Consider the following 24,856-nt stretch of genomic DNA (forward strand, 5'->3'; position numbering starts at 1 on the left):
GCACCGCGAGCGTGAGGCAGAGGCGGGAGAGAAAAGCTTTTGTCAGCAGCATCTCCACCGGGGCGTCCCCACCCCCATCCTCGCCCCACCGGTCCGCCATCAGCCGAGGCGCACCCCGGCCTGGTCCCGCCTCTCGCCCCGCCCCCGCACTGTTCCCCCTTCAAGGTCTCGCTTCTGATCTCGACCTCTCGGCTCTTTTCCAGTCTCAACTCCCCTTATGAAACCACCCGAAAAAGGCTGCAACTGCGGAGACGCGGGAACAAACAAGTTTTTCTCTCCAGCCTGGAGAGCTCCAACGTGGCCGAGAACTCCGAGCCGGAAATGGAAGTGACGTCACGAGCAGTGGGGGGGGCCCCCCCTTTCTCCGAGCTCGGAGACCTTCTCGGCGTTTGTCCGAGGGCTCTCCACGCAGCTCGGTGAGGAATCGGTGAGGCGGTGCGGGGACGGCCCGGGGAGGGAGAGGACTCGGTAGGCCTCTGCGGGGAGGCGGGCCGAGCTCTGCTCGCAGCGGCCGGCGGCTTCCCCGGCTCTGCAGCCTTTCCAGGTGCCGCGGCCCGAGTGCGCATCACGACTCAGCCCTGAGCTGTTTGCATCCACCTTTCTTCTAAAGCCCGTGTAAAAGTAACCTTCGTGGAATTGTTTTCCTCCCCAGAAAGAATAGACTTTTCGCCATTGCCATCACCTTTTTCCATTCTTGGACCGGGCGATTCTGCTTGCTGCAGCCGAGCTTAGGCTGAAAGGTGGGTGAGGACAGCCTTTTCCTCCTGTTTTTCTTTTTGTGTATGTGTGTGTGTGGAAAGGAATGCTTTATCCGATTATTTCGCTTTCGTGGGACATACGTTTAACTGAGACACACTGCTTTCTGATTTTTTTTTAAAAGGCAACTTCGTTGTAGACTTTTGCAGTGTGCATTAAATCTGTATGTAAATTTAAACGTACAAAGACTAGGGTCTTTGTGTTGAAGAAAAGTAAGGATACCAAGTTACTCTTCTTTGATGTTGGGGGTGCAACTCAGAGCCTCAGATGCTTAGCACTCTCCCGCTGAGCTACACCCTAGCCCAAATAGTTAGCTATTGTCTGAATGTTTTAGGCCGGTGCCTTCTTGGAGACTTTAAAAATGGAGGCTTTGTTAGGTTAGTACTGATTGAACTGTTTGTTTTTTTCCAAAGAAAACTAAAATAGAGTTTATGTTGAATTATTTGAGAATAAGTTGAGAATTCCAGGCATGATAATGGGGTAATACATTTTCTTTAAAAAAAAAAAAAAAAAAAAAAAAAAAGATGTTGACCCAGTAAGACCTTAATACTGATCTTTCAGCCACGATAATTAAAAACAACAATATTACATAGTATCTTCTTTGTGTGAAATCAGAATTCTTTATTGTTATAAGACAGGTTTTTGGATGTTTCTGCATCTAAGATTTTTTTCAAAGTTTCTTTGTTTTTTTTCTTAGTGAGAATTGAGTCTAGGGCTTTGTGCATGTTTGGTAAGCTCTCCACCACTGAGCTATATAGAAACCCAGACCTCTTTAAGGCATTTTGTTGTTGTTTAATACATTCTAAATTGTTAATTTTTAAAAATTAGACGTTTATGTATGGGGTGAGGGCTTATGCCCTTGAGTGCAGTGCTCTGGAATGTCACAAAAGGGCATTGGGCCCCTAGAGCTGGATTATAGGAAGTTGTGAGCCACCTGGTGTGGTGCTGGGAGTTAGATCTATGGTTTTGGAAGAGCAGTCTGGACTTTTAATTGATAAGTCTTCAGTCCCCCTTTTAAGGTTATCATTGAAATTCTCAGATGTCTTTTTAGGATCTTTGAACCTAGGGTGGGTCACGTTGTTTGTTATAGTAACTTTTTAAGGAGGTGTGTATTTCCCCCATTTTCTGTGTATATTTTGATGGTTTATTTCTGTTGGCATTTTTCTCCATTTAAATTTTTTTCTCCATTTTTGATTATTTTTTTTCCCTGTAGACTAACTGATGCTTATTTCTGGATGAAGTGGTGTAGCTCTTGCCTAGAGTGTGTGAGGCCCCAGGTTCCATCTTCAGCATGACAAGGGGAGGTAGTGAAAAAAAAAAAATCTAGCTTAAGCCTGTTCTTACAGTACTGAATAAACGTATTACAAATTGATGAGAGCTTTGGAAGTTAATACACTCTACTGAGATTCTGAGTTAATACACTCTTGTTATAGAGTACACGAAGGTAAGGTGTGTGTGTGTGTGTGTGTATGAGAGTGTGCGTGTGAGAGAGAGACAGAGACTGAGACTGGGGGTGGTGAACTTAGGGCCTTGGACATGATAAATTAAGTGCTCTGTCACTGAGTTATATCCCAAGTCTTTTAACTGCTTACACTACATTTTATTTTGTATTATATGAGTGTGTGTATATCCTGGAATATGTGTCAGGAGTCCATTGTTTCCTTTCATCGTGTGGGTCCCAGGAATTGAACTCAGGGAACTTTAGGTTTTTAGGCTTCGTGGCAAATGCCTTTACACATTCAGCCATTTCTCGGGCTGGAGTGGCTACTGCTGCTTCCTCTTCTTCCTCTTTCCTCTCCTCCTCATCTTTGTCCTCCTCCCCATCAGCACAGATGTTTCATATACCTTTTTGTTTGACAGTGTTGATTGTCTAAAATAATGGGTTTATTATGACATTTTAATAATTCATATAGTGTATTTTGATCATATTCACTTCCAAGAGAAGTGAGTTCTGTCTGAGTTGAGACTAAATGACAGGGTAAAGGAATAGCCACGTTGGAAGAGAAGGGCGTAGGAGGTCAGGGGGCTAAGCAGGGACTAATTATACTTGTACAGTGCAAGAGGAGAGCTTCAAGAGTTAAACTTTTTTTTTTTTTTTTTGGTGGTACACAAACTCTTATTCTTGCAAATGGGTAGTGGAGACAGAGGCAGGTGTATTATTGAAAGTTTGAGGCAACTCAGGACTATATAGCAAGACAAACAAGGGGGCTCAGTGGTTGACAACACTGGCTGCTCTTGCAGAGGACTTCAGTTCAATTTCTAACATCCACAGGGCAGCTCACAACCATATGCAACTCCAATTCCAGGGACTCCAGTGCCCTCTTCTGGTTTCTATGGGCACCAGGCACATACGCGGTGCACAGACAGACATGCGTGCAGGTGAAATACTCATCAAACAAAACAGATAGAAAATTCACCTGCTTAGTTATTAATCTTAGGAAATGTTTGTGTTCCTAAATAGTCAAAACCTCTTGGAGTGTTTTTAGATTGCTTTGGGTTCCCCAAACCAAAGTAGGACTCAATTTCCCTGGGGGAATGTTCTAGTTCTACTTACAGGAGGAACCAGTCCTGTGTGACTACTCAAAGCTACCGAACCAGTTGGAGCCACTCCAGGGGTAAATGACCAGAAGACTCACCTGCCAGGGTGGTGTATCTGAAAATGTCAGGGGATACTTTGGCTTGACAATGTCCATGTTAGAAGCAGGCGGATTTGAGTTTGAGGCCACCTGGTCTACAGAGTGAGTTCCAGGACAGCCAGGGCTACACAGAGAAACCCTGTCTCGAAAAAGAAAAAAAAAGAAAAAGAGAGAGAGAGAGAGAGAGAGAGAGAGAGAGAGAGAGAGAGGACAATGTCCATGTTATGTCTTTATTTGCCTTTTAAGGGACATAAATGAAAAATTGATGGTATCAGATGAGCCAAAAAAAGAAAGAAAAGAGGGCAGAAAGCCAGGCATAGTGCTGCATACCTATAATCCCAGTATTTAGAAGGCGGGGGCAGGGGGAGCTTGAGTTCTAGGCCAACCTGAGCTACATACTGAGTTCTAGGTAAGCCTAGGCTACATGAGACCTTGTCTCAGAAAATCTAATCAGACCCCCTCCCCCCCAAAAAAAGAGTTATTACCATACAGTTGGTAAGGTTATACATGTACAGTTGGTGACAGAGTTTAGTGAAAATATAATTTGAACTATTGGTAGTATCTGCTAAATTTTCGAATGTGTATGTCTTGATACAGTGTTAGTTTAAAATTAAAAAGAAACGTGAATATTAAAAGTACAACTCTTATCTAAAATTGTATTCAATTAGAAACAACTGTGGGAATTGGAGATGTGGTCCAGTTGGCAGAGCACTTGCCTAGAATGTAGGAAGCCCTGGGTTCTATCTCTAGTTCTGCATAAACTTGAATATGATATGTATTCCTGCAATCCTGGGACTCAGTAGGTAGAGACCGGAGAATCATCTTACCAAACTGGAGGGATAAATTGATAGTACATACCACACACAGATGAATTCTTTGACCTCTCCGTTTTGTACCTCCTTGGCTCTGTGACTGCAGAATCAGTGTCCCCGCTAAACTGTATTTCAACACAAGAATGCCTGCCCCAGCCAAATCTGGATTCTGACTTCATTAGAAAACACTTGTTTTAAAAAATAAAGAGGGCTGGCGAGATAGCTCAGTGGTTAAGAGCACTGACTGCTTTTCCAGAGGTCATGAGTTCAAATCCCAGCATCCACATGGTGGCTCACAACCATCTGTAATGAGATCTGATGCCCTCTTATGGGGTGTCTGAAGACAGCTACAGTTACTTACATATAATATACAGTTATACTTACATATAATAAAACAACAACAACAATAAAAAACCCCAAAACAACAACAACAAAAAAAACCCTTTGGGCTGGAGCAAGCAGGGCTGGAGCGAGCAGGGCTCGAGCTAGAGGGAGAAGGGTAGGGGAAAAAATAAAATAAAGAGAGGCCAGGCAGTGGTGATACACCCTTTGATTCCAGCACTTGAGATGCAGAAGCAGTCAGATCTCTGTGAGTTCAAGGCCAACCTGGCCTTCAGATTGAGTTCTAGAAGAGGCAGAGTTACACAGAAACCCTGTTTCAGGGGGTTGGAAATGAATAAAAAAGAGAGAGCATGTGCATCCTTATTAATTAGTGTGTAATAAGTTTTAACACATTTAAAATATCACATGACTGACTATGTTGATGGACAACTGTAATTCTAGCACTTCTGAAAGGTGAGGGTGGAAGAACTTAAGTTCAAGACCCACCTGAGCTATGTAGCACATAGCAAAGATGGCAGGGGAGAGAGCATGTGTTGAAGAACTTGAGGCATACTGTAACAGTCCGTTACAATGTGGTTGCTCAGCCCTTTCACATGTATTTGACATTTGTAATAGTAACTAAGCAAGCCTGTATTCTACCTAAAACACACAAAGGAAGTTGTAACTCTTCCTCAAAGTGAGGAGAAACAGTTCCCAGTAGATATGGTATCACTATTACAAGCCATATCCATTAATCGTCACATTGACACACATTCTGGGTAAATAGCATTGTTACCAAAGGTTAAATTAGAGCTAGGATGGTAGCTTTCACCTGTAATCCTAGCTACTGGGAAGTCAGCGTAAGAAAATGGAAAGTTCAAAGCCATTAAGGGTTATAGAGTGAATTCAAGGTCAGCGTGACCAATGTAGTGAGTGCTTGTTTTAAAATAAGTAAAAAAGAGGGTTGGCTGTCCCAGTGTTAGCATATGTGAGGCCAGAAAGGATGCTGGGAGCTGAATTCAAAGCTGAATCTCATAGAGGTAGGATTTTGAGTGCAAGGTCAACATGGGTTACATAAGGAGACTTTCAAAAGGAGAATTAAAAACAAGTTTAATCTCCAGTATTAAAAAAAAAAAATTGGAAAGGAGATTGAATGCTTGGACACAGTACAATCCAATGGGAAATGACTGCAGCTGTTCTCATGTAGCTTAGGCTAGCCTCAGACTGCAGCCCAGGCTGGCCTTGAATTCCCTATCCTCCTGCCATGGTTTCCTAGGGTCAGGGCTACAGATGTACGCTGCCATCCCTGGCTTTTTACGTTTTCACTCCTCCTTAGGTAATGTTTCCGTATTTCCCCTCAGCAAGAACACTGTTCTGGGTTACATATCTGGCAGAACACCCTTCATCCTCAGAGTGACTTCCATTCTCTCTCCTTTTAATATATTTGTAAGTGTGTGTTTGTATCTGTCTGTCTCCAAAGGCTAGAGGAGTTGGATCTCCCTGTGCTGGGAGTTCTAGGCAGTTGTGAGCTGTCAGCACTGCTGCACAGAGTTGAATTCTGGTTCTGTGCAAGTGCATATCCTTGACCCTGCAGCCCCTTTCCTTTGTTTTATTTTTAGTTGCTACTTTCTTTTAATTTTATTCATCACGAAAGTATGTGAGACTCCAAACTTCCTTTTTGCTCAGACTGTGTCCCTGTATCCCACTTTCTCTTTGGTTCTTGGGAACAATTGCTGTAGTCAGTAGGTTAGTGCCATTTTGCCTTTGATTAGGAATTTGGTTCTAGACAAAGCTCAAATGACCAGGTGACATTCTCATTTCTAGTGTCTCCTGAGGAATGCTGTCCCAGGAGTCAAAAATCTAGGTTCCTGGAACTGAAGACAAAATTCTTTGTGTGGAGTCAATTTGTACTCCTCTATGTTCCCACTCCGGTTCTGTGGGGGAGATCATGCCGTGTACAGTTGTGATTCTGCCTTCCATAGGCTCTGTGTTAGAAGAAAGGTTAACATTGTTCTGACATGTATTGTGTGGGTAGTTGCACCTTTTTTTGAGAGGGAGTTTTGCTGTGTAGCTCAGAATAGCCTCAAATTCACTGTCCTCTTCGTGCATGCTGGCCTGCATGCCTACACCACCCCATCCATTTGGATTTTTTTTGCTGGGTGGTGGGGGTACAGTTTTTTTTTTTTTTTTTTGGAAGTGGGGAACAGTCTCATTATAAAGCTGAGGCTGTCCTGGAACTGACTGTGCAGTCCAGGCTAGCTTTGAACTTGTACTCCTCCAGCCTTAGCCTCCTAAATGCTGGTATTATAGTTGCATGCATCCGACTCAGTGGTTGCATCAGTGTGGTGCGTGTATAGACTTTTTACCATTATTTCCTTAACAATATAGTATGGCAACCACATAACATGTATGTTGTATTGTGATTTTTTTTTGTTTGTTTGTTTTTTAGTTAGGGTCTCATGTTGCCCAGCTTTGCCTTTAACTTATTATTTAGGGATTAAACCCCACCCTACCCCCATCCCCAGAGACGGGCTTTCTCTGTATAGCCCTGGCTGCCCTGGAACTCACTCTGTAGACCAGGCTGCCCTCTAACTCAGATTCACCTGTCTCTGCCTTCTGAGTTCTAGGGTTAAAGGCATGCAACACCTCCGTCTAGCTCAGGGATACTTCTTAGGTGCTGAGATTTCATGTTCTAGGACCTGGCTGTGCTGTGCCAGAGATTGAACGCAGGGCTTCATACATGCTAGGCAAGTACTCTGCCAACTGAAAATGAGTAATTGGTGATATCATATCATGATGTATATAAGTAATACATAGATACAATATGGTTTTTACATATGGGATTTAAACAGCTGCATACTTTAGGGTCTCCAGGGCACCTGGGACCCCAGGGAACATATGTGTACTAGAATACAGAATCTTGGGCTGGAGAGATGGTTCAGGGTTAAAGACCTCTCTTGGTTCTGCAGAATAGAACTGGGATTCCTAGAACCCACATAAATACTGGGTGGGCGTGGCAACTGCTCTGTAATTTTAGCACTTGGGAGGCAGGGATAAAGGATCTGTTGAGTAAGCTGGCTAGCTAGACGAGCTGAATCTTCAAGCTCTCAATAAGATGGAGATCAATTAGGGAAGACTTGACAAATCAAGTTCAGACGTCCTCATGAACGACAGACACACTTGTACCTAACATGTGCCTGTGATGGCAGCCACTGCTTGTTAGCCTGACTACACCTGGAATTGACTAATACCCAGTATTTTGGCTATACTTGTGAGGAATTTTTTTTTTCTTAATTAAATCACTTGAAGTACAGAGGCCCAGCCAGCTCCCTGGGACCCCAGTGGAATACACAAAAGGTGATGAGGACATTTTAAAGCTGTCTGGCCCCTTCAGGTCCCTCTGGCAGTTGAATTTCTGGCTGTTACCCATGGAGTAATTCCAGCCCCCAGTGTGTGTCAGGACTTTTTCTCAAAAGTTCCAGGAGCTGGGTAACTACTTCAGGGAGCAGGAGGCCTAGTTTGAGTGGAAGGAGGAATTCCAATATGCACTGCAAACAACTTAAGCACGTCTCCTTTTACCTTGTGTAAGGGGTGAAGCCAGGCCTTGTTTGCCAGGTGAGCACTCTGCACCACCGAGTGCATCCTGCCAGTGGTTGGGGTTCCGGCAGGTCACACATACCCTGATACCTTGTATTCTCTCAGACAAGGCAGTCCAGTGGGGCGGGGGGGGGGGGGGTGAGGGAGGGAGGGAAAGCGAGGACAAGAGAGATGGGGGTGGGCAGATAGGCAGTCTCACTGTTGCCCAGGCTGACCTGGAATTCTTTAGCCTTCCAAGTGTTGGGGTTACAAGTGGGTACCCCATACCCACCCATAGTAACTTTATACAGGTGTTCTTGTCACTAGTCTTGTCTTTTTATACCCTTGGTTGTCCAGACAAATAGTTGGTGGCTCCTCATGAGTACAGGCGTCCTGGCAAGGCGAACAGCAAACATGCTGTTTGTGGCTCTGTACTGAGATTTTTTTAACTATACATTTTATTCATTCATCTTTTGCTTTTTAAAAACATCCGTGTGTATGATATATGTGTGTGTGAGGTATGTGAGTGGAATCGGCAACCTCAGGTGTGGGTCCTTGCCTTCTGCCTCGTTTTGAGGAAGAGTTTTTTCTTCTATGTCTGCCAGGCTTTCTGACGTTTCTGGGCTGCTTCTCTCTACCACCCACCTCCCTGTAGGCACCTTGGACACTGACATTCATCTCATTGCTGCTTCTGGGTTTTGCATTTCTGGGGATTTGAACTGAGGTCTTCGTGCTTGCAAGGCAAATGCTTTGCCTACTCCTCAGACCTCTAAGATGAGTTTCCATGAATACAAATCTTCAGAGTTTCTACAGAACTTCATTTCTTTGCTCTCCTTTTGGTGCTAGTCTGTCATGCAGGCTCATTTGTGAAGTAGGTCTTGTCGTAAGTTCTTTATGCAACTGAAACAAGTGTTGGGATAATCTGTCACAAGCTCTTGCCACAAGTTCTTGAAGTCTACTTGTGCTCACAGAACTTAGGATCTTAATTTTTTTTCCTTCCTTATTTTGGGGAGATTGGGTCTTATGTAGTCAAGGCCATCCTTGAACTCTGAGGATGACCGACTCTCTTGCCTCTACCTTCATAGTGTTGCAACAGGCATATGCGCCTGCTCCTGGTTTGATGTAGTGCTGGGGACAGGGCACAGGGTGTTATGTATGCTAGCCAAGCGTGCTACTCATCGAGTCAAAGCATCAGCACATCCAGTGTCTTCTTTTTGCCACAGGGTCTTGGTGTAATTGTCAGACTGATACTGATTTCTGTGCCTCCGCCTCCTGAGTGCTGGGATTCCAGGTGTAGACCACTACCACACCCAGCTTGAGTGCAGTGTTTTCTCTACTGTTATTCAACGGCAGGTTGGTGTTGCATGCCCAGACATATTGCTGGATGGGCCAGGTGACTCATTAATTTTAGGAAATTCCAGCTGTTTGACACACTGATATGTTGTAGTTGTTCAATCTTTATCGTATGCCAGGGCCAAGATGTTCCTCCTTTTAAGAACAGCTTCATCTAGAAAGTGCCACAGATTTGGTCCTTGTTACTTGAAAACTGATACTGAGTCTCCTCAGGGCCCGTGTCTGAAACTGTTAGCAGTGTGCTGCTTTTCCTGGTCTGCAAGGTCATTTAAGCTAAGTGCTAGAGAGGCTTATACTACAGCCCAGGCTTTTGCAGAACACATTCTTGGTCTCAGTTCTTTAAAGTGACTATAGACTGGCTTAAAAAGAAGAAAATTCTGTCGTTTGTGGCTGTGTGGATGAACATGGTGGGTGCTCTGGGTATTTCCATGATGGTGGTTCCAGAAAGGATTAGATTTAATAAATGATTTGATCCATTGATGGGTTCAAAGTTTTTGTAAGCTATTGCATAGTTTATTTGTATAAACTATGATGGGGCCTGACGGGAGGAAGGCCACTGTGCGTGTTCTTAGGGGTTGTGTCTTGTCTTAGCTTCTTGTTACCGTGCTGCTCTGCTTCCTGCCTGTCATTTTTGAAGAACCTTGTCTGTCAGAGGCTCCTGCTACAGTGTTGTTCTGCCCAAGCACATGCACCAAGCACCTCTGATCCCTTGGAAACTGAGCAAGTAAAAATCTTTCTTCAAAAGTTATTATTAATTTATGCCAGGCATGGTGGTCTTTAATCCAAGTACTTGGGGCTGGGAGACAGAGGCGGGAAGATCTATGAGTTTGAAGCCAACCTGGTCCACATAGTGAGTACCAGGTCAGCCAGAGCTACATAGTGAGAGCCTATCTCAGACCCCACCCTCCCAAAGGGGTGTGTGTTTGTGTGTGTGTGTGTGTGTGTGTGTGTGTGTGTGTGTGAGAGAGAGAGAGAGAGAGAGAGAGAGAGAGAGAGAGACTGTGTGTTTGTGTGTACATGTCACTCTCTGATATGTGTGTGTAAGTGAGTACATGCATGCTACTTTGAGTTTTCTCCTTTTACTGTAGGTTCAGGAATTAACACAGGCTGTCAGTCTTAACCCACTGAGCTATTTTGCTAGCCCAGTAATTCCTTCTTTTAATTTGCTGCTAGGTAGCTTATACCTGGGAAAAGTGATAGAAGGGTTTACTCAGAATACAAAAATTAATTTTTTATGAGGCAAGGTCTTATGTATCCCAGGCTCGCCTGGAACTCATTAGCCAAGGATGGCTTCATTCGTCACCTTCCACGTGCTGGATGCACAGGTCTGGCTAATGAGCTGGGGATGTGACCAAGGCTTCATGTGTGGTAGGCAAGCATGCTGTCAGCTGAGCTCCATCCTCAGACTGTTATTTATTAAGATTCATTTTTACTTGTGTGTGTGTGTGTGTGTGTTTTGTGTATACATAGGTCAAAGCATTTCCTTTCATTTCCCTCTGGCCTCAGCGTGCACACCTGCATTTATATACAGCCACATACACAGTCTCGTGCCACACCACCTCCACTGGCTGTCTTACTTGTTAGTTGGTTGTGGTAAGTGGGTTTAGTGGGTGTATTGTATAACATGGTGTGTTGAGACCTGTATTTCCAGCATGCAGTTCTGTTGTGTGAGCTGTTGGTTTTTGTGTTGTACGGGAGCTGGTCTGTGGGTTTTGTACTCCTTGTGAGTCGAGTCCCAGCAGCAAGTGCTTTTGAAAGTTCATTAGAGAAATGAGCTCCCTGCTTGTAGCCATCACCCTGGAATGAGGATTTTCAAGTAGGTTGAAGGTTGTCTCCTGAACAGCCATGGGCATAATGCTTCCCTGGTCAGGGAAGCTCAGGACATGGTGCCAGCTTAAGAGTGTGCTTTTATTTGAGTACAAAGAGAGCCCTCCACCTCACCTGTCACACTCTTCACTAAATGCATTGAGGGTGTCTTTTTAATTAAAAATTTTAATTTTTTAAAAAATATTTTTGTGTAAGTGTTTTGCTTACCTGTGTGTCTGTGCACCATGTGCATGCAGTGATCTCAGAGTCCAGATGAGTGTCACATGTCACATTTCTGGACTTGGAATTACAGATGGCTGTGAGATGCCATGGGGTACTAGGCATCAAACCTGGAACCTTCTGAAGAGTAGAAAATACTGTTAACCTCTAAGCTATCTCTGGCCTCTGCATTGAATAGTTTATTGTATTTTTTAATGGTGCCGAACATGGAGTCCTCTGCCTCAGGAATATTAGGCAAGTGTTCTGCCAGTAAGCTCCACCTCTAAGCCTAGTCTGTTCTTGTTTGACAGGGTCTCACTATTTCGCTCCTGCTGGCCTCAGAGTCAGTCTTTGCTCCTCAGTCTCCATGTACAACTTGTATTTGTAATCTTTTTTTTTTAAAAAAAATATGATGTCTCTTGTAGCAGACTGGTTTTGAACTCAATATGTAGCAGAGGATGGCCTTGGATGGCTAACCCTTTTTCCTGTATGTCCTCTGAGAGCTGGGATTAGAGATGGATGCTACTATTTGTGTGGTAGCTGATTTGTGTGGTGCTGGAAGTATAAGCCAGGGTTTTGTGCATTCTTTGCAAGCAGTACTAACTGTAGTACAAACCTAGCCACTTGCATTTTAAATTAAAAAACAAAACCTTTCATTTATTTTATGTGTACAGGTATTTTGATTGTTTGTCTGTGCACCATAATCATGCCAGTGGAAGCCAGAAGAGGTCATTTGACCCTTAATCCTGGTGTTACAGAGTCAGTAGTCAGCCACTATGTGGAAGAGCTGCAAATGCTCTTAACTACTGAGCCATCTCTCCAACGCTTGTATTGTAATACTGTAAATATAAACATCATATTTCCCAAATGCCGCAGTATCATTTGGCCGAGTCAGCCATGCACACTAGTGTGATAAGGATGGTCTGTGCCTCAACTTTTCTTCAGTTTCACCGTTGATTGTGACCCATTGATATTAGTTAAATCCTTCCACGACTCTTGCATATGTATTCCACCCAGACTCCCAGGACAGAGTCCTGTGTTTGTCAGTGACAGAAACCTGAGAGAAAGATGCAAGGGTCCTCTCCAAGAAAGATGAGTTTAGGCCCATTTTTCACAAGTTTCAGTCTGTGATCTGTCTGCGCCCCATGGCTTTAGACCTTAAGTGATGACAAGCATCAAGATGCAGAAGCATGTGGTGATGGAGGTGGTGTGCCTCTTGGCAGTCAGAACAGAAAAACCACCTAAAGGGGCAAAAGGGCAAGACAGACCTTTAAAGGCAGTCCCCAGTGACCTGCTTTCTCCAACTGGGATGGTTTATACTGATTTTCTACTTGATAGTACCTAGACTTGTCTAGGAAGGGAGCCTCTGGACATAGCTGGGAGAGACCTAGATTGGGCTGATTTAGGTGGGTGGCACTCTAAGTCTACTTAGCATTTGTAATGGACTGGGTCTTGAACTGAGATGAGGAGCAGCATTATTCATTGCCTTTTCCTGACTCTGCAGTGTGACCAGCTGCTTCAGGCTCCTACCATCATGATTTCACCAAGGTAGACTACCTTAGAAGTGTGAACCAAAATAAACTCTTAGGTTACTTTGGTCAGGTTATTCTGTCACAGCAACAGAAACATTAAGATACCTATCACGTTATGAATGCATCTGATTGAATCATTGATGAGGTCACTTTCTGAGCTTGCTCTTTTTCATTAAAATACTCTTTATGAGACTAAATCAGAGAACAAAGTCTCTGCTGGACTCTTGAGAGTTGACTTCCTTTGTCAATACAGTTAATGTAAATCTCTTTACTTTAGCCTCGGGCAGACTCTTCAGACTAGGGCAAAAAGCCCCCACAGTCTTCACTAAAATACAACGAAAAGAGTCTTTAGGTCACATACTGAAATTCTTCTCCACTGAAACCTCTTGGGCTAGGTCTGCACAGTTCAAATCACTCTTAGCAACATAGTCTTCTATATCCATACTACAATGGCCCATTAAGCCCCACTTAAAGCATTCCACTGCTTTCCAAATTCAAAGTCCCCAAATCCAGATTCTTCCAAATGGAAGCACGGTCAGACCTATCACAGCAATACCCTAGTCCCTAGTACCAACTTCTGTCTTAGTTAGGGTTTTACTGCTATGAACAGATACCATGACCAAAGCAACTCTTATAAGGACAACACTTAATTGGGTTGGCTTATAGGTTCAGAGGTTCAATCCGTTATCATCAAGGTGGGAACGTGGCAGTGTCCAGACAGGCTTGGTGCAGGAGGAACTGAGAGTTCTTCGTCTTCATCTGAAGGCTGCTAGTAGAAGACTAGCTTTCTGGCAGCTAGGACTAGAGTATTAAAGCCCACGCCCACAATGACACACCTACTTCAACAAAGCCACACCTCCTAATATTGCCACTCGCTGAGCCAAGCATATACAAAGCATCACAGCTACCAGTCCTATGACCTGCCAGTTTAGTCTAAATAGAAATCCCCAAGTTCAGTAAGATACTCTCTCAAAAAATAAGAGCCGTAGAGGAAGATACCAAAACTCTACCAAACATGCCTGCACAGGTGAGTACAGCCACATACACAAGTAAATAAACGGCCGTTTATTTATTTTGCAATATGTGTAATGAGGTACGCTCATGCCGTATACTTTGAGGCCAGAGAACAGTTTAGAAATCTGGAAGTGAAACTCAGGTTAGACTTGATGACAACCACAAAACACTTCATTGGAAAGTAAGACAATGTCTCAAGTTCTATCTCCACATACACTGAAAAGGAAACAATTAACTGCTGTTGGTAGGCAGCAAAAGCAACATTTGTTTGGCCTTTCAAGGCAGGTGCCATAGTTGGCACTGTACTGCAGTCACCCACACATAACAATGTGAGTCATGTGATTTTACTGGATATCTTTCCCACTGTAAGGAAGCATGGATTAGCAAGAGACCAGAAGGACTAGATTCTAGGGATAATTGTAGTGGGCCCTTGTCCATCTGTGGAGTCTAAGTGTGATTGTTAGGACATTAGTTAGCCCAGCACCTGGGCTTCATCAGCTATGGAGAGAGCTGCGTCGGGATTTTGTGTGGGTGAGTTTGGTTGGTGGATAATGAGCTACGGGACTTCCAGAGTTCATTGAGATGCCACTACTTGTAGAACACTTGTTAGGCTGGTGTTCTACTGGATTTCTGAAATCTTAGCATTATTTGTGGGGAGAGAGCATATGCCACAATGTCATGTGGAAGTCAAAGGCCAATGTTCAGGAGTCACTTCTCTCAGTCTACCACATGGGACCTGGGGATAGGTAGGACTCAAGTCATCAGGCCTAGCAATAAGAACCTTTGCTTGCCCAGCCATCTCACTGGCTTATTTATGTGTGATGCTGGGGAGGAGCAGGAGGTGGGTAAACTAAGTCCTGGGAATTGAACCTAGGTTTGGCATGCTTGCTAGGCAAGTGCTCTAACACTGAGCTACATCCTGAGCCCTTTTTGACTTTTTGAGACAGGAGCCTACTAATTTGCCCAGGTTGGCCTTGAAGTCATTCTGTAGCCTAAACTGGCTTCTTTTTGCTTCAGCCTCCCCAGTAGCTGGGATTACAGGTCTGATGGTTTTAAAAGATAACACTTATTTAGCTGCTTTGAAGTCTTTTTGCTTCTGTCTTAAAAGTGTGGAGATTACAAAGCCTCCCCCATTATATCTCTCCCCATTATACCTGGCTTTCATGGTTTTCTTTTCTCCTCCGCCCCCCTCTCTCTCTTCTCTCTTCTCTTCTCTTCTCTTCTCTTCTCTTCTCTTCTCTTCTCTTCTCTTCTCTTCTCCTCCCCTCCCCTCCCCTCCCCTCCCCTCCCCTCCCCTCCCCTCCCCTCCCCTTCTCTCTCTCTCTCTCTCTCTTTCTTTCTTTCTTAGAGCCAGTCGTTATTTACTGCAAGATAACAATAAAATAAAAAAAAAGGAAATTTATTGAAGAAATGAAGACAGACTTGAGGAGGAGGAACTCGGCCTCTGGCTGGGCATGCGCTTTCGTGGCTGTCAGGCACTTGCTTATTGTACTCAGGGTCCTAAGTTCTGTCCCCAGCATCACAAAAAGAAGGACTTTGGCACATGCTAATTCTTAGAAGGCTTCCTGTTTGGAGGGGTGGGGTGGATAAAGAGAAGAAAAAGACAAAATTGACACCTTTTTTTTGAACACCTTTATTTAAAAAGGTAATCCATACCAAAGAGCCTGGCAGATTCTGATCTGTCCATGATCCTGTGCCAGTATGAAGAAGAAAGTGCATTTATGTATAATTCTAGTGTTGCCAATCAAGATCCTAGACCCTAGTACTTGAAATGTGCTCTGAGTTTGTGTGTGTGTGTGTGTGTGTGTGTGTGTGTGAGAGAGAGAGAGAGAGAGAGCGAGAGAGAGAGAGAGAGAGAGAGAGAGAGAGAGAGTGTTCACAGAGGTGAATGTTGGATGTCATCTGTAATCATGCTTTACAGTATTTTTTTTTAAGTTTTAGTTTTATTGTTATCTTGTTTTTGTCTGCCATGTGTGGGTACACTGGGAGGCCAGAAGAGGCCATTAGATTCCCTGGAGCTGGAGTTAACAGGTGTTATGAGTTGCTGGATGTGGATGCTGGGAATTGAACTCAGGTCCTCTGCAAGAGCAGCAAGTGCTTTTAATTGCTCAGCTATCTCTCTATTTCCCATCCGTCCTTATTTTTGAGATAGGATCTCTTGCTGAATCCAGAACTCTCTAATTTGATGAGAATGGCCAGTGAACCTCCCCAACATTGTTCAGATTTTCATGTGGGTTCTTGTGCTTGCATGACAAGCACTTTACTGACTGAACTGTCTCCCCAGTGGGGTTTTTTTTAAAATTCCTTCCTTCTTTCCTTCCTTCCTTCCTTCCTTCCTTCCTTCCTTCCTTCCTTCCTTCCTTCCTCCTTCCCTCCCTCCCTCCCTCCCTCCCTCCCTCCTTCCCTTCTTCTCTTCCTTCCTTCCCTTCTTTCTCTCTTTCCTTCTTTCTTCCTCTCTTAGGTTTTAAAGAAAATTTAAAATAGTTTTTATTATCATTATCATCATTATCATTTTATGTTTTATATGAATGGGTTTTTGCCTGCATGTATGTGTACCACTTTTATATCTGGTGTCCTCAGAGGGTGTTGCATCCCCTGGAACTGGAGTTACAGATAATATGAACTGCCATGTGGATGCTGTGAATTGAACCCAAGTCCTCTGGAAGAGCAGCCAGTGCCCTTAAGACACCTAGCCATCTCTGCTGCCCTCAGTGCCTCTTTTTTTTTTTTTTTTTTTTTTTATACCTGTCAATTCTTGTTCTAACTTCCTGGTCAGAGATGGTTATAGCCGGTGCTAGTTCTCTTTTTTGTGTTGCCATCTTGTCCCAAACCAGTTTTCAGTTTGCGCTTCCTGTGTGTGCATATGCAGGTCTCTCTCCTTGTCCACTTGATTTTTCTTGTAGTACTTATGAAGTAATATATCAGTTCTTCTTTTGTTATGATTATATTTCCCCATAGGACTTCTAGATCTTTACAGAACAGGATATTTTCTGTCCTCCCCTGATCTGCTCATGCCTACCACAGGAATAGGACTTCCTAATAATTTGCTGAAAGAATTAAAGAATAAGCCAGACCTGAAATAAACCAGTACCTCCAGTACCTCCAGTAAATGAAATAGAAGAGGTAAGATTATTTGTAATAATGTTTTTATTTTAACCCACATATTGAAAATACCATTTTAATACATAATGAAAAATTCCAGATGCATACTTTCTTTCCAGACATGTTTGACTTATGTTCATAATAAATGAGATGAGTGGTTCTAAAGGATTCAGAACCTGGGGTGTAAATTAGTAGCAGAGTGTGTGTTTAGCTTGAGGCCTTGGGTGCAGGCCAGTCACACACACAGGGCAGGGGATTCAGCCTCGTGGTATAGTTCTTGGCTCATATACCCAAAGCCCTGAATTCTATCCTCAGCACCACATAAATCAGGCATGGGGGAACACATCTGTAATCCTAGTAGTTGTAAGAAGCAGAAGGATCAGAGGTTCAAAGTCATCCTCAGCCACATGGTGAGTTCAAGGCTAGCCCTTGTATCACAGTATGAGATTCTGTCCTTAAAAGAAGAAAGAGGGAAAACAAAATAAGTGGATTCAATAGAAAAGCTATTTCAAACTTGTTTTTTGTTTCATTTTCTTTTTTTTTGCTTTTAAAGAAAGGTTGTCTTTATGTAGTTGAGGCTCTGACTTACAGTCTTCCTGCGTTGGCCTCTTAAGTGCTAGTATCATCAATGTGTACTATCAGGCCCTGTGCCAGACATACTTCAGGGTTGTCAGAAAATAGTCATGTTGATTTTTAGAAATATTTCAATTTTAGTTTTTAAAATTAAGTCATAATATGTACCTATGAAGTAGTCATTTACATATGAACTAGTGACTCCTGAATAGTGCTGCAGTGGGTCCATATCTTCTCGCCATGCTAGGGAGCAGTAGCAGTCATACAAAATCAAGCTTTTTGGACAAACTCAGCTTCATCAGTTCTCAGTTCATTTCCAAATTGGGTAATACTAGACTGGTTACTAGTGCTGCCTGAATGTGGGTGTTTCAGTGTGGGCAAGCATCTCTACTGTGTAGGATGGTTATGATAGCAGGTGAGCTTATATAGGTAAAGGTCCTAGCACAGCTTCTGACAAAAGCAGTAAAGGTCAATTGGTATTTGTACGGCTACTGTTAGTGAGTAGATGTTTGCTGGTGGGTTTCACATATATTATCTGCAGAAGAGTGAGCACTACTGTGTGATGTTTGATGACTGACGTTCGATGTTGTTGATTAATGATTGATGTGAACAGGACTCCATATAACCCTGTATTAAGAGGAATGGAGATTGCCTCTGTCCACTTAGATTCATAAGCTGTCCCGAAGTGATCTTGGCGTCAGGGAAGGGAGTGTTCAGGCACATTTCACCATCAGCATCACGGGATGGCAGCCATTGATTTGTCCCATGGTAAGTCCTTGTTGAAGCTCTGTTTCAGACTGTTTTAGGTCTCTCCTGCACAGCAAAGTCCAGTGGGTAGGACTTTAGTACTTTTGTGTGTTGATTTACAAAGAGCTGAAGTGGGCTGTATAATAGTGGTTTGTGGTTTAGGGCTCCAGTGTGTATGCTTGCAGAACAGATGTTGTATAATTGTCATGAGTTCTGTCACCAGGGGCAATATAGAGTCATATGTTTCTTTTTAAACTTTACTTTACTTTATTTATTATTGTGTGTATGCATTTGTATGAGTGTGGGTAAGTGTAGAAGTCAGAGGACTTTTTTTTTGGGGGGGGGGGTTAGTTCTCTCCTGCCATGTGAGATCCTGGGGTCAAACTCTAGACATCAAGTGTGAGCCCTTGCATTAACCAGATGTGCCATCTCACCAGCCCCAGTCAATGTTTTTTATATCTTAAGTTACTTTATCTATAAAGTGAGAATACTTTTTCTCGGTTGGCAGCACAGTTCCTAGCTTGCCCTCTGGCTCCAGGGGAGGTATAAGTGCTGTGGCATTTCTTGGTAGGAATATGTATTTATGTGGTTTGATGAGTGTACAGATGGCAGAGGAATGTCATACTGTCGTGGAGTGACTTCGTGGCATGTGGATGTGGGGATTAAGGCAGCTCTGGGATTTTATGCTTTCTTTCCTATCAGGCCTTCTTTCAAGAGAGCCTATCTACGTCTACGAAGCAAACATACAAGTAGAAGGGACAGTGACTGACAACCAGGCAAATTGTTACCAGGTAAAGAGAGAGGATATCATTCTACCAAATACAACTTTTTTAGAGTCTAGAGTTTAGACAGACTCAGTCTCTAGGGCTTCTTAAAGGAAGTGCATTCTCACTATCGGGAGGAAAGTTGAATTTCTCTGAAGAATAGCCTTGCAAATCCTTCTAGCATTTCTGTTATTGCTTATTAACGTGTTTGCTTGGCTGGGGATTGAGCCAAGGCTTTTTATCCATGCTCGGCACATGCTTTACTACTGAGCTCTATCCTCGACTTCACTAGCTAATCTTTGTTTTAGATAGAGTCTGGCTATATAGCCTAACCTTGAACTTGCTGTATAGCCCTGCCTGGTCTCAGCCTCCCTCTCCAATGTTGGGGATTACAGACATGGATCCCCATTAACTAATCTTGAGCTTCATTAATAACTGCATGTCTTTTGTTTTGTTGAGTGCTCTTACAGATGGTAAGGCAGGTGAGAGCACCCTTTTCTCAGAAGATCTATTTATCTGCTATCTGCAGTTTGCTTAGGAATATGCTGTCGTGAGGCAGTAAGAGCAGAAGAGCTCCTAGCCTGGCCGTGCTGCTGGAAAGCATGCTTATAAAGTAGTGAAGTCGTGCAACAGTAGGTCAGTGGAGAGTCGCTGTACAGAGAGAAGAGTTCCTGGGGCCACTGAGCCCTGCAGCTGCTTGAGGCTGATCTGAGAACCATGTATAGGGATTAGGTCCACCTTCCTAATGTTTCATTGAGTACCAGGAAGACTGTTATTTGGCTCAAACCTACATGTGTGTAATGGTTTAGGATTCAGTGACCTTCGATGATGTGGCTGTGGAGTTCACCCCGGATGAGTGGACTTTACTGGACCTGACTCAGAAGAATCTCTATCGAGAGGTCATGCTGGAGAACTATGAGAACTTGACTTCAGTGGGTAAGGCTGCTGGTGTCCCTCGTTACCTCTATGGGACACATACATGTTACATGCATGCTTCTTAATGTGTTAGAGACTGATCATGTTAATTAGGAATTTAGTGGAATGACAGATCAAATTGATTTTTAAATAAAACTTTTATGTGGGGGTGGAGGTCAAAGGGCTCACACCTTTAATCCCAGCACTTGAGAGGCAGAAGCAGAGGCAGGTGGACTTCTTGGGTTCATGGCCAGATTGTCTATATATCTAGGGCTATATAATGAAATCGAACTAAAAAATAGCTTTTCTAATTCATGTGTGTGTTTCTATGCATGCATGCACATGCAGAAACTATAGAAGGGCATTAGGTGTTTTCTTCTATCACTGCCTATCCCTTTGAGGCAGGCTTTCTCCCTGAACTTACAGCTCTTGTGTCTTTCAGACACTAAGTCCCAGCCATCCTACCCGAATTCCCCACAGCACTGTAGTTACAGGCACATTCTAGACCATGCTCAGCTTGTTATGTGGGTCGCTGAGATCCTGCCTTAGGGCCTCATGATTGTGCAGCAGACACTCTTAGCAAGCAAGCCGTCTTCCCAGCTCCGACAGATAACATTCCTGCCATAATACATAATAATTTACAGTTGTAAATCTTTTTTAGTTTTTCCTTTTTTTTTTCTATCCTCTCTCCCTTTCTTTAAAAAAAATCTTTTTATTTTTTTAGATTAAAATACAATTAGACCATTTTGCTATTCCCTTTCCTCCCCCTATACCTCTTCCTAGGTCCCCTTCTTCCCATATACTCCTTGCTCTCTTTCAAATTCATGGTCTCATTTCATTAATTGTGTGTCTGTATTCCTAAATACATAAATGCAATCTGCATAGTCCACATAGTTTTACTTGTGTGTATGCTGTCCCCTCTCCCAACATCCTTAGTTGTCTGTAGTTCTTCCTGTCGGGTTGAGCGCCCCCTTCACACATCAGCATGTCATTAGTGCCCTCCTTGCCTAGCTTCTGCTTAAGCAGTCATGTTGCTGAGATTTCTGTGTAGCTTCTGACATTACAAAGACACACAATCTCACAGCAAACTCCTTGATCCTCTGGTGTTTATAATCTTTATACCTCCTCTTCTAAAATGTTCTCTGACCCTTAGGTGTGGAGTTGTACTGTACATGTATCCATTGGGACCAGGCTCTACAACTCTGCATTTGCTTCATTGTGGTTTTCTGTAATAGCTTCTGTCTGTTACAAGGAGGTGTTTCTTTGATGAGGGATGAAGACTATACTCATCTGTGGGTGTAAAGACACATGTTCAGAATGTAGATGGATTGTGCTGGTTTAGTAAGGTGAGCACTGTAGCTTCTCCAAGATCTCCAGCACTAGGTCTAACTTCTCTCTGGTCAAGTGGCTCTTAAGGCCAATTAGAGAGCTGTTGGTTATATGTGTCAATTAGAGAGCTGTTGGTTATATGTGTCAATTAGAGAGCTGTTGGTTATATGTGTCAATTTGGTGTCCTACAGTTATTATACCATGTTGGTTGTTGTGGTTCAGAGATGCTTGGCTAGACACTTGTTTGCTTCCCTGTTTTGGAAGCTTGTATGGCACCTTCTGGTACCATGCAAGCTAGTCCTCAGGGAGGAAACATTCAGGTCAGCTCTAACTCAGGCCTACGGGCCTGTGTTGGATGTGAATGGTGTCTTCACCAATATGAATGCACCCTTCTACCTCTGTGGGATAACCAAGGGTAGCAGCAAAAGTGTGTACTATTTTTGGAATATAACATTTTCAGACATCCTTACTGTTGTTTTGCTCTCCTCCCTCCTAATTAAACTCTCCCCCCCCCCCCTTCCCATCACGGATCACTTACCCTCTGTTACACTCCTCTATTACTGCCCCACTCTCCCGACTCTGGCAGTGGTCCTTTCTACGTTCCTGCCTTCTGCAGTTTCTTCAGGTTGTATACCCACATCCGAATGAAGATTTGGAGCTAAGAGCCTCAGATAAGAGACAGCATGTGTCTTTCTGGGTCTTGTACCTCACTCACTGTGATCCATCCATTTACCTGCAAACTTGATGATTTCGTTTTTGTCTTCACAGCTGACTAGTATTACATAAGTTACGTGTGCCGCATTTTCACTGTGCGTTTGTCGGTTGAAGGACATTTAGGGTTGTTTCCAGTTCCCAGCTATTGTGCTATAGAGCAGTAGTGAACACGGTTGAGCGGGTATCTGTGGAGTAGGATTTCAAGTCCTTTAGGCTTGTGCCAAGGAGTGGGATAGCTGGGTCATAGGGGAGATTTACTTTAGCTTTCTGAGAGTTCTCTACACTGATTTCCATAGTGACTGCAGCCATTTGCAATTCTGTGAACAGTGATTGAGCGTTCCCTCTCCCCTCATGTCCTTCAGCATGTTATTGGTTATTTTGTCGATCTATATCATTTTGCGTGGGATAAGATGAAATCGCAAGGTTGTTTGATTTGCATTTTCCTCAGTTCAAAGGATGCTAAGCAGTTAAAGAAATTTTTTTTCCTGTGCATTTTGATTGCGTTTTCCCCAGCCCTAGTTCCTTCCAAATCCTCCCCAGGATGGACATTTAAAACATTCCTCAGCCATTCTTTTCTTTAGAGAACTGTGAATTTTTGTTTCTTTTCATTTTTTTCTTCTTTATTATTTTTTAAATATGCTCTATTTACATAGCTCAGGCAAGTCTTGAACTAAAACTCATAAAGATCTGCCTGCCTCTGCCTCCCAAGTGTTGGGATTAGATGTATGTGTCACCACATTTGTCTTCCTTTCCCTTTCTCCCATTTCTGTTTCACTTTTCCTTCTTTTTCTCCACTTCCCCCTTCCCCCTTCCCCTGCTCTTTCCTTTACCCTCACTGTGGCCTTCTATTTGGAAACAGAATCTTTTGTGTGTAGTCCAGGCTGGCCTCAAACTTGGAATTCTCTTGTCCTCATCTTCCCAAGTTAAGGGGTTTCGAGTTTCTTACACCACTGTGCCCAACCTAGTAGACTTGTTTTTGTCAAGAGTGCATGCCTGTTGTACTGTGCTGTGCAGTCATTGTTGGATATGAAACCCTAGGGCGGCGCCCATGCTAGGAAGATGTTCTACCCTTGAGGTACAGCCCTTCTGGGAAGTGTACATTAACTTCCATTTGGCTTTTAGGAAGTAGAACAAACCAGTCCTTTTAGGACACGGGAATGTTATCTTTTCTATGGTGCTAGAGAATGTACTGAGAGTCTTACATGTTAAGCTACATCCCTCCCTCCCTCCCTTCCCCATATTTGAATTTTATCTCATTTTGAAAGAATTACTTTGCTTTTACTTGAACTATGATTTCCTTGGCCATAGGACAGTTTGTCATGTCTTGTTTGAGCTCCTTCCACTCATTCATATTTCTGTATATGCAGGATGTCAGTTCTTCATTCCTAGTCTGACCCCCTGGTTAAAACAAGAAGAGTTTGAGGTGGCGGAAAGCGCTGTTCCTCAACGTGAGTATTCATGGAGAAATCTGTTTTGACAAGCTTGGTATTGTTTTGCAACTGTAGATTTTCTTACAATGTACTGGCCTCAGAAATTGAATCCATTTTCCTCCATGAGATATCTGGCATCTCAGATAATCTGTTGTTTCTGTGTGTTTAGGCATACCTATGCTCTTACAGCCTATGCGTTCCCTTTCTTAAACTTAGCATTTCAATATTGTTTTTCTAGAGCTTTTTGACTTTTCCTGTTGCTGTAACTGTCACAGGGTCAGTTTGTATAATTCATTACATAAAATGGTGACTCTGCTTTTCTTTTTTTTATTACAGTTTTTGTTGTTGTTCTTTTTTTGGAGGTACTAGGGCTTGGGCCTGTGAGGCAACCATTCTACCTACTGAGCAGTCTTATTGCTAAATTTTTAACAAAACCAAATTCTTAAATCTCTTTGTAAAGTTGTACTGCTGTGTAGTACACATCACCGCACGTGTGGAGGTCAGAGAACATCCTCGGAGTCATAGTCTCTTTCCACCATGTCATTGCCAAGGCTTGAGCTCAGGTTTGCAAGTTTGCTGACAAGGTGGCCTCTACCTTATTTTTAGACCAGATCTCTCAGGGAGATCTGGGGTTTACTGACCGGGCTAGGCTGGTTGAACAGTGAGCCTCAGGGAATCTGTCTGACCCGTCTCTCCAGCACTGGGATTATGAGTATGTGCCGCCATGCTGGGCATTTTAAAGTGGGTTACAGGGTTCAAGCTCACGTCCTAATGATTTACCAACTAGCCATCTCCATGTACTGCTTTTTCTTGTTTGTTTTTGTTAGTATAATTGAAACAGAGTCTTAGAATTATATAGCCCCGGCTACTCTACTCAGCCTCTTATGTATTAAGGTCATAGTTGTGTACCGTTATGTCTGCCTGTCTGTATTTTCTTACCTTTTGGTTTTTAGCCTTAGCGATTAATGGCTGAGGCAACTTTCTAGCATTCATTTATTTTTTAGTGTGTTTAATTTGAAAAGAAGGACAAATGACCCTCACTCTAACTCCTGTACATACCATTCATTTTCTGAACTTATGTTTTTTTTTTTTTTTTCCTTTTTAACTTAAGAATTGGAACTACAACCTACAATTGATGATTCAGAGCTTGAGAATTATTTTAGGATGCAAAGTTCCAGTGCAACAGAAGTGGTAAGATCAGCATGTACTTTCTGTTTCCTGCTCAAGGAGGGGGTGCTTTGTAGTAAACCATAAGAA

At 43.1% G+C, this 24,856-nt stretch overlaps 1 protein-coding gene across 4 annotated transcripts in view; it reads left to right on the forward strand.

Moving 5' to 3' along the window:
- The first annotated feature begins 200 nt into the window (after positions 1 to 200).
- Positions 201 to 24,856, forward strand: part of LOC117713894 (uncharacterized) — a 30,354-nt gene continuing 5,698 nt past the window's right edge. The window contains exons 1-6 of one of the 4 annotated variants that reach the window (XM_076939810.1): positions 201 to 427; positions 653 to 740; positions 19,150 to 19,238; positions 20,021 to 20,147; positions 23,537 to 23,617; positions 24,711 to 24,790. In XM_076939810.1, the coding sequence (XP_076795925.1) occupies positions 20,114 to 20,147; positions 23,537 to 23,617; positions 24,711 to 24,790 (195 nt within the window). In that variant the 5' untranslated portion in view covers positions 201 to 427; positions 653 to 740; positions 19,150 to 19,238; positions 20,021 to 20,113. Of the gene's footprint in view, positions 428 to 652; positions 741 to 17,006; positions 17,149 to 18,313; positions 18,469 to 19,149; positions 19,239 to 20,020; positions 20,148 to 23,536; positions 23,618 to 24,710; positions 24,791 to 24,856 lie in introns of those variants that run through there. The other 3 variants (XM_076939809.1, XM_076939807.1, XM_076939808.1) reach the window with 3 other exon arrangements.

The sequence above is a fragment of the Arvicanthis niloticus genome, chromosome 8 (genome assembly GCF_011762505.2).
Source record: "Arvicanthis niloticus isolate mArvNil1 chromosome 8, mArvNil1.pat.X, whole genome shotgun sequence".
NCBI lineage: Eukaryota > Metazoa > Chordata > Mammalia > Rodentia > Muridae > Arvicanthis > Arvicanthis niloticus.